The sequence below is a fragment of the Cucumis melo genome, chromosome 5, assembly GCF_025177605.1.
Source record: "Cucumis melo cultivar AY chromosome 5, USDA_Cmelo_AY_1.0, whole genome shotgun sequence".
Taxonomy (NCBI): domain Eukaryota; kingdom Viridiplantae; phylum Streptophyta; class Magnoliopsida; order Cucurbitales; family Cucurbitaceae; genus Cucumis; species Cucumis melo.
Genome location: NC_066861.1, coordinates 6,878,039 through 6,890,678, shown reverse-complemented (window position 1 = coordinate 6,890,678; position 12,640 = coordinate 6,878,039). Strand labels below are relative to the sequence as shown.

At 30.2% G+C, this 12,640-nt stretch overlaps 1 protein-coding gene across 2 annotated transcripts; it reads right to left on the bottom strand.

Annotated features, from left to right (window-relative positions):
• Positions 1 to 4,491: 4,491 nt before the first annotated feature.
• On the bottom strand, positions 4,492 to 6,481 carry LOC103499483 (GATA transcription factor 1). 2 transcript variants are annotated; one of them, XM_008462499.3, is made up of 2 exons: positions 6,099 to 6,481; positions 4,492 to 5,456 (listed from the first exon to the last, which is right to left on the bottom strand). In XM_008462499.3, the coding sequence occupies exons 1-2, from the start codon at positions 6,291 to 6,293 to the stop codon at positions 4,785 to 4,787; spliced, it is 867 nt and encodes a 288-aa protein (XP_008460721.1). In that variant the 5' UTR covers positions 6,294 to 6,481; the 3' UTR covers positions 4,492 to 4,784. The 2 variants fall into 2 exon arrangements, with proteins under 2 accessions (XP_008460721.1, XP_050941395.1); XM_051085438.1 differs by having other exon boundaries at positions 4,492 to 5,453; positions 6,099 to 6,472.
• Positions 6,482 to 12,640: the final 6,159 nt, after the last annotated feature.

The window sequence follows — 12,640 nt, the reverse complement described above, 5'->3', positions numbered from 1 at the left end:
TATCTTTCAATGCTTAATTCTTGTCAGTTCATTAACAATATCCATTGGACCTAGTAACGTATAACTATAACTATTTTATCTTGTGTGCTAATTTTTTAACATCCATTTTTGTTTTCTCGTGCATTTCTTTTGGTTCATTAATTTTTTTGCTTAGCTAATTCTTTGAAGCTTTTGTTTGGAGCATTGAATTAGTTTCAGAATCCTTCCACCACTTTTAAACTAGGATTCAAGTACAGTTTAGACCAATCAATTAAGTTTAGTTAAAAAACTATATAGTTTCAAGTTGATTTTTAAGAATATTCCAAGGCAGGAGCATCTCCCCCTAAAAGCTTAAGTACTTGATTAAGACATATTGCTGGGAAAAAGACAACAAAAAATGGACTATCCTAGAAACACAAATTGGGTCATTCTTAAATGGGCCAGTCTTAGCCTTCCAATTATTCAAAACATAAATAAAAATAAATTTTTTTTGGAAACGTTTGTAAATATAACAAAGTATCAACCTATTTACGGCATGTATAACAAAGCCCATAAAGTTAGCTATTTTCTAAAAGGGGTTTAAATCAAATAGCCTAATTTAGCATATGATTTTACACAATGGGCCTAATTTACCTATATATTATACTAATGTCTTAATTGGGCTAATATTTTACAGAAAAATTTGGCCCAAATTACTACACTGCCCATATTAAATGATTTACGAATTAAAAATTAAAAAAAAAAATTGGTAAGTGATACATTAATGGTGTGAAAATGGGGGATTTTTTAACCACGTAAGGAAAGAGCAACGGGCAATTGCAGAATCCATCATACTCTCCTTCGTGCGTTGAAATTTTTCTTCAATCGATCTTTAGGGTTTTTTAAAGCTCCTTCATCCCTTCCGCAGCGTTCTTCCTTATGTAAATTTTAGCGAAATCAAGATGGAAGACGAAACGGTTGTGAAAATGGACAAGATTTTGAAATCCGTATTGATCAAACTCGATCCAAGAATTGACGATTATTTTCCAATTTTAACTCCTTTTTTCTCTAGAGAAAGAAATCGAGTGAATCTCGTTCGGAAAAAACAAGTCGAATTCGTTGTTGAGTTAATTAATCGACGGTGACGAGCACTGGAGAATCCAGCTTCTGATGGCGATGCGACGTTGTTTTCATACCTGAAAATGCTTTTCGATTTTAAAATCGACGGGCGTGGCGGCGGAGGGAATTCGTCGGCGATAGACGAGGAATTGGTGACACTTTGTTCGAAGTTTTTGAACGGGGGACGAACACGACGAAGACAGTGATAGGGTGGGGGATGGCGGAATTGATAGCGAATGAGGAAGTTTAGAGGAAGATTATGGAAGAAGACAAAATAGAGGTATATATTAAATAAAATAGTGTATATTACAATAGTGCATTTTTCCAGTTATTGAAATTGAAAGCAATCTGATAATACACTTTTCGACCAAGATGGTATATATTAAATAAAATATTGTATACCAAGATATTATACATTACAATTTGAAGTTAACTGACATTTACAATATTAAATGCAATATTGTAACGTTTTGAACTGCAAAGTTTGACCTAAAAAACTAAGGCAAATAATGTATACATTTATGGTTGAAAGAATATCATGTGGTTGAAAGAATATCATATGGTTGAAAAATAGGAAAATAATGCAGAGTATATTTACAATATTATGAAGTATATAAGAACGTAAAAGTAAGGAAAATTTATGAAAGGTTTATAATTGAAATTAAAATTTTAACAATATTACAATAAAAAAAATTTAATTATAAGTAGAAAATATAATAAATGAAGAAAAATCTAGTTCAATAAGAAAAACTTGCATCTCTTGCAGTTATAACCAACACGTCCACAACGAACACATTTAACGCGTCTCTTAAACTCCATTCTTAAAGGAATTCTAATTTTCTTCGGTCGACCAACAACACGTTTTACATTAGGGGGAAGGATGACAATCTCGGACACACTAAAACTAACGTAATTGTGCGATTCATTGAAAAATCCATCAAAGTATAATGCAATTCTGGTCATCCTGACAAACATATTACAAATATATGAAACTATTACTATACGCCAAAATGAATATATTATGGTAAATAATAAGGGGTATATATATAATTAAATATACTTCAATATTGTCCGTCTGGACGAATGTACGTACTATGTTAATATGAAGGGGTATATATTTACATACACAGAGAAGATAAATAACTACTGTAGCGAAATTTCAAAATCTAAAATACAGTAGATTGGGTATATATTTACATAAACAGATAATATAAATAACTACTATAACGAAAATTCTAAATCTAAAATAAAGTAGATTGGGTATATGTGAAGGTGGATGGATTCGTCAAATAAAAAAATGGCAACGAAGCTCTGTAATGTAAATTAAAGTTTCCGGTGGTGGAAGAAAGAACCGGTTGTATAATAAATTTCCGACAGAAAAAAAAATATAATAATGGTTGAGGACTTTCGGGGGTGAAGAAATTAAATAGGGAAGATATATCCTGCGAAAGGTAATCAAAAGTTGATCGACGAATTGATATAGATGAGCCAGTAAATGTGAGCAGAAGATGGCAGAGGAAAAAATGGGAAAAATTAAATGAAGATATATAATTTTTTAATAATATTTCTATATTAAAACATATATTATTTGATTATAAAGAAATTGCATTTATACAAGAAGGAAAAAATGGGAAACATTTTTTATTTAATTAATTATTGCATATTAATTAAAAATACAAATAAAGAAATTATAATATATACAATTATGATAATAATAATGTAATTAAGGAAATAAATAATTCTTAAATTCGAAAATGACATATATTAAATATTAATTATAAGGACAAAATAGTCCTAAAAAAAGATTTCTTATTTATGTAAAAAACTTGACAATTTAAGATATTTCCAGAATTTCGTTGTCAAATTAGGCATTTCCTCTAAATCTTTCTTTTTTAAATATTGTAGGTTTGTCTTTCTATCTTTCTTTTTTTCCTTACGATTCGTCTTCCTCCGGTTATTTCTTTCATCATCTTCCTCTTGCAATTTCGTCTTTCTTCTTTCTTTCTTTTTTTAATTTATTTTCATCATCTTTCTTATTTTATAATTCTTTATTTACGTCGTTTAATCTTTCCATCAGTTTTCTTTTTTTCGTTTTTTCATCGTTTTCTACTTTTTCTTTTCTTTTTTTTTTCGCTACGATTTTTTTCCATTGTCTTTCTTCTTTTCCTTTTTCTACGTCGTGTACAAAAAATAGCAAAATCTAAAAGATTGTGTATAAAGGATCTTGAAAAAAAAATCATTTAGATTGGAGTAGTAAAATGTAAACGATCGTGTAAAAAAATAAAAGATTGTGTATATAGAATCTTGAAAAAAAAATCATTTAGATTAGAGTAATCAAATGTAAACGATCGTTTAAAAAAATAAAAGATCGTGTATAAATAATCTTGAAAAATTATCATTTAGATTGGAATAGTAAATGTAAAGAATAGATTATCATTTGACTATAAAGAATAGTCAAATGTAAACGATCATATAAAAAAAGAAGTAAACGATCGTGTAAAAAAAGTAAACGATCGTGTACCAAAAGAATTAAAAAAATTGTGTACCAAACTTTAAATAAAAAATCATTTGGACGTAACTAAATTTAACGGTCGTGTAACAAAATTGAAAAGATAAATTGTAGTCATATTTAAACGATCGCGTATAAATTGTAGTCATATCTAAACTATTGCATATAAATTGTAATCATATATAAACGATCGTATATCAAACAATAATCAAATCTAAACGAATCGTAAATATATTACGCACACTTTTAATGACATAAGACATTTTTTACATTTTAGCCTCCAAACTTTTTTCATTTTTAAATTTTATAGAATTTAAATATTTTCACTTTTTTATATTTATGAAAAAATTCCTAAATATTAACTCAAAAACAATTATTAGCGGACTTGTTGTTTCGAATTCCATGTGGCCATTTATTAGATAAAAAATTATTGTTATTATTATTAGTACTGTTATTATTATTAATTTTCAATAGAAAAGTAAATAAAATAATTTGATATTTGATCGGTCACATGAAATTGAAAAGCAAAAGAACAAAGAGGTTTTCCTTTTATATAAATCTTGGCTCTGACAGATTTGATCAAATTAAAATAGATTATCATTATTTAATTACATTAATATATATAAATAAAATAAATCACATTTTGATTTCATATTCCAATACCCATATTATTATCCTCAAAGCCAAATAATGAAATTAAAATAAAAAATTCATCCTGTTCTTCAATTTTTTTTCCACTCAAATTTCCCGCCTCCCAAACATAAAATTGATTGGCAGACACTTCTGAATTTTCTTGGGAAAAACAAACCCAGAAAAGTTCAAATTTTTACATACAAGAAAAGAAAAGCAAATACTGTAAGGATTAAGAAAAAAACCCCACAAACCCTATTTAGAGTCTCTGAAAATTATGAACAAAAACCCTAATTTCTATATATATGCATAACTTGAAGAGGCCAAAAAAATAAAAAGAAAGTGTAATACAATCAAACACACTAAAATGACAAAATTCTCCTACTGAATTTTTGGCATCAAACAGAAAATTTCCACTAATTTTAAATCTCTATCCCACATAACAAACAAATACCTAAAAAACTAAACTAAAAAGAAGAAAGAAGAAGAAGAAGATTAATGGCGGATGAAAAAGAAGGAAATCAATGGCTCATCAAACTCAACCAAAAAATACCCCCATAATTCAAACTCACCCTTTATCCATTGGATTCACCACCATACCCAACTGCTTTTGTCTTCTCATTTCCATCACTTTCCGGTGAGAATTCGAGTGCAGATCCGCCGAGAACGTCGGACTACTCGCCGGCCGGTACTCCGGCACTAACCTCCCTGATTTGAATCTCACTCCACAAGCGTTACACAACGTTTTCGGCCCAAATGGACCGGCTCGCCATTGCGGCGTTTTCTCTGCTCCACAATGTAAGCATTTTCTCCCAATCCCCGCCGCCCCCGTAGTCGCCGCGACCGCCGCCGCTGTCTCGGTGGTTGGTACCACTTGTTTTAGATTCTTCGAACTGGGTTGCTGCTTGAACCAGAGATGGTGACCAGAAATATGCCGTCCACGGCGGCGCTTGCTTCGGGCTTTGCCGGGAACTTTCAGACCGCCACAACAACTCATCAGAATGCTACTACCATGAACACTCGTTTTATTACCACCGTTGATGGTTTCACCATGGCTACTGATTGAAGTGCTTTCTAGAACCGAAACAGGACTGTTCTGTTTCGAAACGCTCGTTAACGGCGGAGGCTGCGGCGCGTGGTGGTGGTGATGGTCGGAGAGAATGTCGACAAATGTCTCGACGGCCGGAAATGCATCTTCGTTTGATAACCACTCGAGTTCTTCCTCCGCATAATCCTCCTCCTAATGGCCCCAAAAAAAAATAAAGTTTCCTTTTAGCAACTCGGCCTAAACAAACCGAGTCAACTCGGTTGCGTCCATGTTTTTTGTCCACCAATAATTATAATAACAATAATAAATAAATAATTTAATTAAATTACTGCCATTATTATTTAAAATTAGGATGAGAAAAGGCGTGACTGCTGGGGGGGGGGGGGGTACGGGAAAGTGAAAAGAAAAGGGAAAGGAAAAGACGAATAAGCCTAGTCGTATTCGTTGGAGGAATGTTGGGAGGTAGGGGCAAGAAGGTCATTTCAATCCCAAAAATGAGAGTGGCAGTATCAATATTAAAGATTTGATTGATATTTTACACTCCTCTCTCTCGGATATTATTATTACAAGCATACAATTCTAAACCTAACGGACGACAGCTCAGAACCACATAAAAAGGACCCCATTTCACGGAATACCTAAAATACCCTCCATCAGTTTCCTAATTCATGCGCTTCATTCGGGACATTAATGTCTATTCAACTGATCCCCACCCACCCACCCACCACCAACTCAACTCGGACGAGTCAACTCAGTAATGCAATCTGTGTGAACTCATTTTCACACCTAAAATAAACCCCCTCCGCCGGGGAAAGGCAAAAAGAAAAGACTTACAGGCAAAACACGGCAAGAAGAAGAATCATCAGGGTGCATAGCAGCGGCGTTCAAGTCGGACGAGTCCGGCGCCGTGGTAGAAGAAGATTTGCTCTTAACGGAAAAGGGTGGAACGGCGTCGTCTTCTTCATCTTCCTCGCCTATATCCGAAGAGAAATCGAGAAGGTCATCCATGAAAGCCAAAGAAGACTCCATTTTTGTGTGTGTTTTTTGTTTTCCTTCTTTTTTTTTTTTTTTTTGGGAAGAGAGAGAAAACCCGTTTTTTCTAGAGAGAGAAAGAGGGTTTTGTTGTTGTGACTATGAGTTTATTATTATCGTCAACACGATGGCTTCGTGAGGGTCTTTGGGTGTAGTGGGGGGAAACGAACGAAGGGATGTAAATTTTTTTCCAATAACAATAAATATCTTTTATTTTTTTAAATAACGTACAGAAAGAGGAACAATCGTGTGTGTATGTGCGTAGAGTTAGGGAAAAACAAGGGTTGACTTTGACTGAGAAGTGAAGGGGAGAAGTGGATCCAGTGTGAGTTGGCAAATGCTGAGAGGGAGTACACCGTATTTAGCGTGGATCAGAGCGTGGGGATAGAGACGGGAGGGTATAATGGTAATTATGGGACTTAGAAGGGGTAAATTAGGGAGAGGGGAAAAAAAGGGGTATATATGTAGAATGTATGAGATCGATGGTGTGTCGAGGTCTGGGGACTGGGACGACGTTCACGATGTCGTCGTTTTACTACATCCAATGAGATTCCTCCACGTATATTAACCAATGGGAAACTGACACGTGGGGGTTTCCTTTTATTATTTGGAGAAAAAGATGTTGGGGGGACCCATTGAGACAAACCCGCATGTGGCGGCGATGATAGTGTTTTGACTCCACGCGCTGAGTGATCAAATTTTAGTAGTAGGAGCGTGGGGTCCACGCGAGGGTAAAAGTGTAATTTTAGTGGTTAGAATATGATATAGGAATAGTAGTGTGTGCATGTGATGAAGGTGGGGGGAGTGGGAAGCCTCAAAACCCCACTACAAAAAGAAAAAAAAAAGTTGAAAAATTTGAGCCGACCATACTTTTTTTTTAGATACATGCATACACACTCGTACTCTATATTATTATTATACTCTAAATAGAAGTTTATTTTGACTACAAATAGTTCAAACACCCCGATCCTATTATTCCAATACAGTTTACAAAATGGCTCTCAACTTCGGGTAGTTTCAATTTTACCTATTCAGAAAAATATATATATATATATCTCTGACAACACTTGATTCTTTCGCCTAACAATTAAAGTAAAAGCATTTTTATTTTTTTTTAAATACATTACTTATTTTCGATTAATTTCAATTTGAGATCTTGTCAGCTTCATAATTTTTAAATACTTTATATGGATTTTTTTCAATTTAGTCTCTATTTTTCAGTTAAATATTACTAGTTACACCATTTATTTATTTATCATATTGATTGTCAATCTTAACCAGGTTAATAAACTATGATTTACTCTTTTGATAATTGTATGGAAAATTTTAGTCAAATTTAAGGTTTAAGGTTATATACAATGTTAAAGATAGTAATTCGAAAAAGTTTTATACGATGAACAAATCCTTCAAAAAAATGAGAACGGTGTAGAATTTATAACCGATTTTTTTTATCCATATCATATAAGCTTTTAAAAGAACCCTTTGGAACATATTTTGTGTAGTTATTCAAACTCTAAATTATTTTTAAATGCTTTTCTCTCTTATTTATTATTATTACTTTGTTTTAGTATATATATTGTTATTATTATGTTATAGTTCTCAATATTATATTGACGTGAAATATATATATATATATATATATATATATATATATATGTATGTATGTATGTATGTATGTATGTATGTATATTGAAATACTTAAGTTAGCAAACATGTGTTGACTTAATTAAGTCTCATCGTTTTTACTAAAGTGGAGGACATTACATCGAAATGAAGACTAAAGACTACAAATTATTGGACTCGAGATTTAAATATAGAAACTAAAGTAAATATTTTTAAACTTTTGTAAGTATCTAACATCGCTAAAATTGAAAAGTCAAATACTAAAAATTGAATTTAAATTAAACCTCAAAAAATGCCATGCAAATTGATTTTGTTTATTAAGATTTCAAATGAGAATCTGTTCAAATTAAATTAAATATATGAAATGGAAAAGGTAGATATTTTTATTAATATTTTGTTTCTAAAAAATAGGTCCACAAATTTAGGATTTGAAACCAGATTCCTTACCTACTTTAGGTGAATCTCATTCTCTCATTCTTGATTTGGGATGGGCCTACCATAAATAAACATATAAATATATAAATAAATAAATAAATAAATAAATAAATATATATATATATATATATATATATATATATATGTATATATATATATATAATAAAAAATGCTCGATTTCACTCGGTTAACATATATATGCGAACAAGAGTTTTAGTGAGACAACTTTCATTTAAAGATCTAGAGGTTTGTAGTTCAAACTATTTACACCTAATTTATACTGTAAAACGATTACCCGTGTGTTTGAATCGAGTCTCTTTCATCTCGACCCTATTATATCATAAAATAAAAAAGGAAAAATTAGGGTAAGGAACCAATTTTAGAAGAGATTTATAAAAGATAAGATTAGAAATTTTTTTTACTCATATATGAATGAAGGGAGTAAGGGTTGCAATGTGCCTCATGTGACTTTTCAACTTTAATTAAGATGGAAATGTTGTCGTTTTTTTAATTGAAATGTCAATAAAAAAAGAGCATACACAATTTTCATCTTACAAAATAGGATTGTTCTTTTTAGCTCAAACATGAATGAAGAAAGGAATGGTTGCAATGTGGCTCATGCACTCCTTTCTTTTTTTAATTTGAAAATAATATACATACATATATATATATATATATATATATATATATATATATATATATATATATATATATATAATAATTTTTTTGAATGGGTTTAGGTTAACATAATCAAACTAAACTGATCAGTTTTATAATTAAGAAAACCAAACTGGTGTTCGACGAACAACAAAAACCAATGACTTGTTTTTATTTGACTTTTTTACTCTCCTCAAATTTAAATTAGGCATGTTTCTTTTCTATGTATTGAAATTGGACTTTTCATTTTTTAATTTTTTTACCAAAACTAAATAAGCAACATACATGCATCATAATAACTAAAATACTAAAAGAGATTTAGATTTAAAGTTTATTTTTAAGGGTAATTAGAATGGATTCAAACCAATAATATTTTTTCTCCAAATAAAAATCAAATTTTTCAATCTCATACTAAACTATTGACCATATTAAACAAGTGATGGATTGATTAGGTTTGATTTATTGTTGTTATGATTATTAATCTTTGGTATATATGTATTCTAATACTTTTAGATTTGTATTTTATTTGTATGTAGAATCCATGAGCAATGAATTGGTGTTATTAGGAATGTGCAAAAAATAGTTGAAGATCGAACCGATTGACAAACCGAATCGTAATTGAACCAAAACCGAATACATGCGGTTTGATTCAGTGTGAGTTAAATTGAAATTGCTTCTAAAACTCAACCAAACCGTATGATTGAAAAAAATTATATATATTTATACAAATGTTATTATTAGACATCAGAAAAAGAAAGTTCCAAATCAAGACAATCATAGCATTTAGATTATTCGAGTATGTTTTTCTTTGAATCTTGTTTATCTATGCCGGATTTTGAAATTTTGTAGCCTAATTTGTATCGATATATACATCGAAATTTGGTTTTCGTGCTTCGATGCTTGCTTTGATACTGTGGCTATGGTCTCTCTATACCATTTATCTCTGCAATTGTTTTGATTTCAATTTCCAATTCGAAATTTAGAGAAAGTAGAACATTACTCTATCCTAATTTTTAATTTCGTACGTAATATTTGATTAATGTATATCTGAGCAAATTTCACTATTTTGGCAATAGCACTTACTCAGGATTAAAGTTTCTTCCTCATTAGGAAAGAAAGCGATTTCCTTTTCATCTTTTTCATAAAGGAACAATGTTCTTAAACAATGTTCATAAAGAATTTAAAACCAAACAATGTTTCAATTCAATTCTATTTTGAATGAGTTTTTTTTTTCTTTTTTGCATTTTGCATTTTGCAGTTTGGTGGTTTCAACTCCAAACTGAACCATGAACACCCCTATGAGTTATAGTGAATTAAATATGTTGTTTCTAGGAGTATTCAAAAAACTGAGTAATTCGACCAATTTGAATTACCTAACTCAAATTGTAGAGATTGGACCAAGTGTTGAGTTGCAAAATCTTAATATATATATATATATATATATATATATATATATATATATATATATATATATATATATATATATATATATATATATATATATATATTTATATATATTTCGATCAGTTGGGTCTTGGGTTATAGGATTTAGTAATCAGTCCACCTGACCCAACCTAATTGTTGTTATTATAAGGAATAATAAGAGATATAGCAAGGTTTTTAAGGGTCCTTTTGGAAAATGGCAAATCCGTTTTTTCTTTTGACTTTTAGCAAATGGCACTTATGGCAAGTGCATGGCATAATTTATAAAATACCAAAATACCCACATTTTCGAATTGTAATTATTTTGTCTATGTTATGCATTTATGAGTCTGTAATTATTTTTGTCGTGTTAGAGATATAACAACTCCTTTCATGTCCTCTTCCTAATATCTCAAAATTCAACCAATTGGTTGAAGATTTTAACAATTTTACTGATTTCAAAATAACCAGAGTACTATTTTTTATTAGCTGAATCTCAACTCTTAATAGTTAGGAAATTAAAACTATTTTTCATATTGGACCTTATTTTACTTTTGAAATTTGAATTTTTAGAAAAATAGTCAATATGTCTTCGTGATCCTATCGATTGAACTAATTTCCTGTCATGAACCCTAAACTTGTGAGAGTATTGTTCAATGGTTAGATGGGATGAAAACAACACCGCTATCATAACTTCCATTTTGAGTGAAGTGCATGTCCCGTTGAACACATCTTTCAACCAACTTGTTTATCTAATTTAGTCTAATCTTTTTCCCTCTTCTAAATATTTAATTTCTCGAATTACATTGTATCATAATGGTTGCAACAATCCTAATGTCATTCCAATTGTTAAAGATAAAGATGTGTTATATGGTTGTTGTCCTTTATTTCTGATTTCTCTTTTGATCATGCTTCTATTTTTGTCGACCATATCCTATCTTGTTCATCAAATTTTTCTATTTTGGGTTCCTTATCAAGAACTTCCAATTTCACATCTAATGTCGTTAACTAATTAGTAGATTTGGATTTTGTGTGTTGTAGACTTCTACATAAAAGAAGGCTCAACTTTAAGCAGCAAAAATGTCTTGAAGAAACATGGGGTTGATGCTAGTTATGATAAAGCTTGGAGAGCCCGTAAGCTTGCATTAAACTCAATGTGTGGGTCTTCAAAGTCATCATATGTTTTATTTCCTGCATTTTCTAATGCGTTAATTAAAAATAATCCAGGTAGGTTTTACATTATAACTACCGTGTCATTAAATCATAACTATACAGTGTTTATCATCCATTTATTGACCTATGATTATTTTTGTATTTAACTTTTAATAGGTACATATACAACACAATAAGTAAATGAAGTTCGCATATTCAAATATTATTTTATGACTCTTATTGCTTCAATTCATGCATGAAAGGCTTTTTCGTTTAGAATATTTATGTGATAAGTACTTATGAAATTTGTTTTCTTATAACTTTTATTATGCTCATTGTATATATACTTGAAATTTTATTTACTTATATACTTGCAATAATAGTTACACTGTAATTATCAAATCATAATGTTTCTATGTGTTTATCTTTGTGTAATTTTAAGTAAAAACGGTTATTTAAATGTAAACTATTTTATCAATCTTCTTTTTTCATGCCCTTTTTGTTTCAGTTAAGAACTTGTTAATTTGTTTCTCAATATATCTTATTAAATTCAAATTTATTTATTATAAAAATATAGCTAGCATTGTGTACATAGATACATACATATATATATACATACGTAGATGCATGTATATCTATTTAGTTCAATACTATTAATTCATACAATGGTGGAAATGAATTAAAATTAAAAAACTGTTGCATTAATTGTATTTAGAAAGACTTTTAAACCAAAATATGTTCATTTGACTCAATAATATTAATTAAATTATAATTTCTATCAATATTGGTTTGACATCTATAATTGGACGTTCATCTGATTGAAGAAATAAAGTACCAACTAATATGATTCTGGGAGTGTCGCACGTGTATGATATTTTATACAATACCAAAATACTCACATTCGCGAACTATAATTATTTCAATATTGAGTTCTTATCATAAGTTTTTCTAGTGTAATTAATTTGTGATATGCACTTATGAGTTTGTAATTAATTTTGGCTATTCAACCCTCTATCCTAACTTCTTCCTATATTTGAGATTTAGCAATTTTGTTG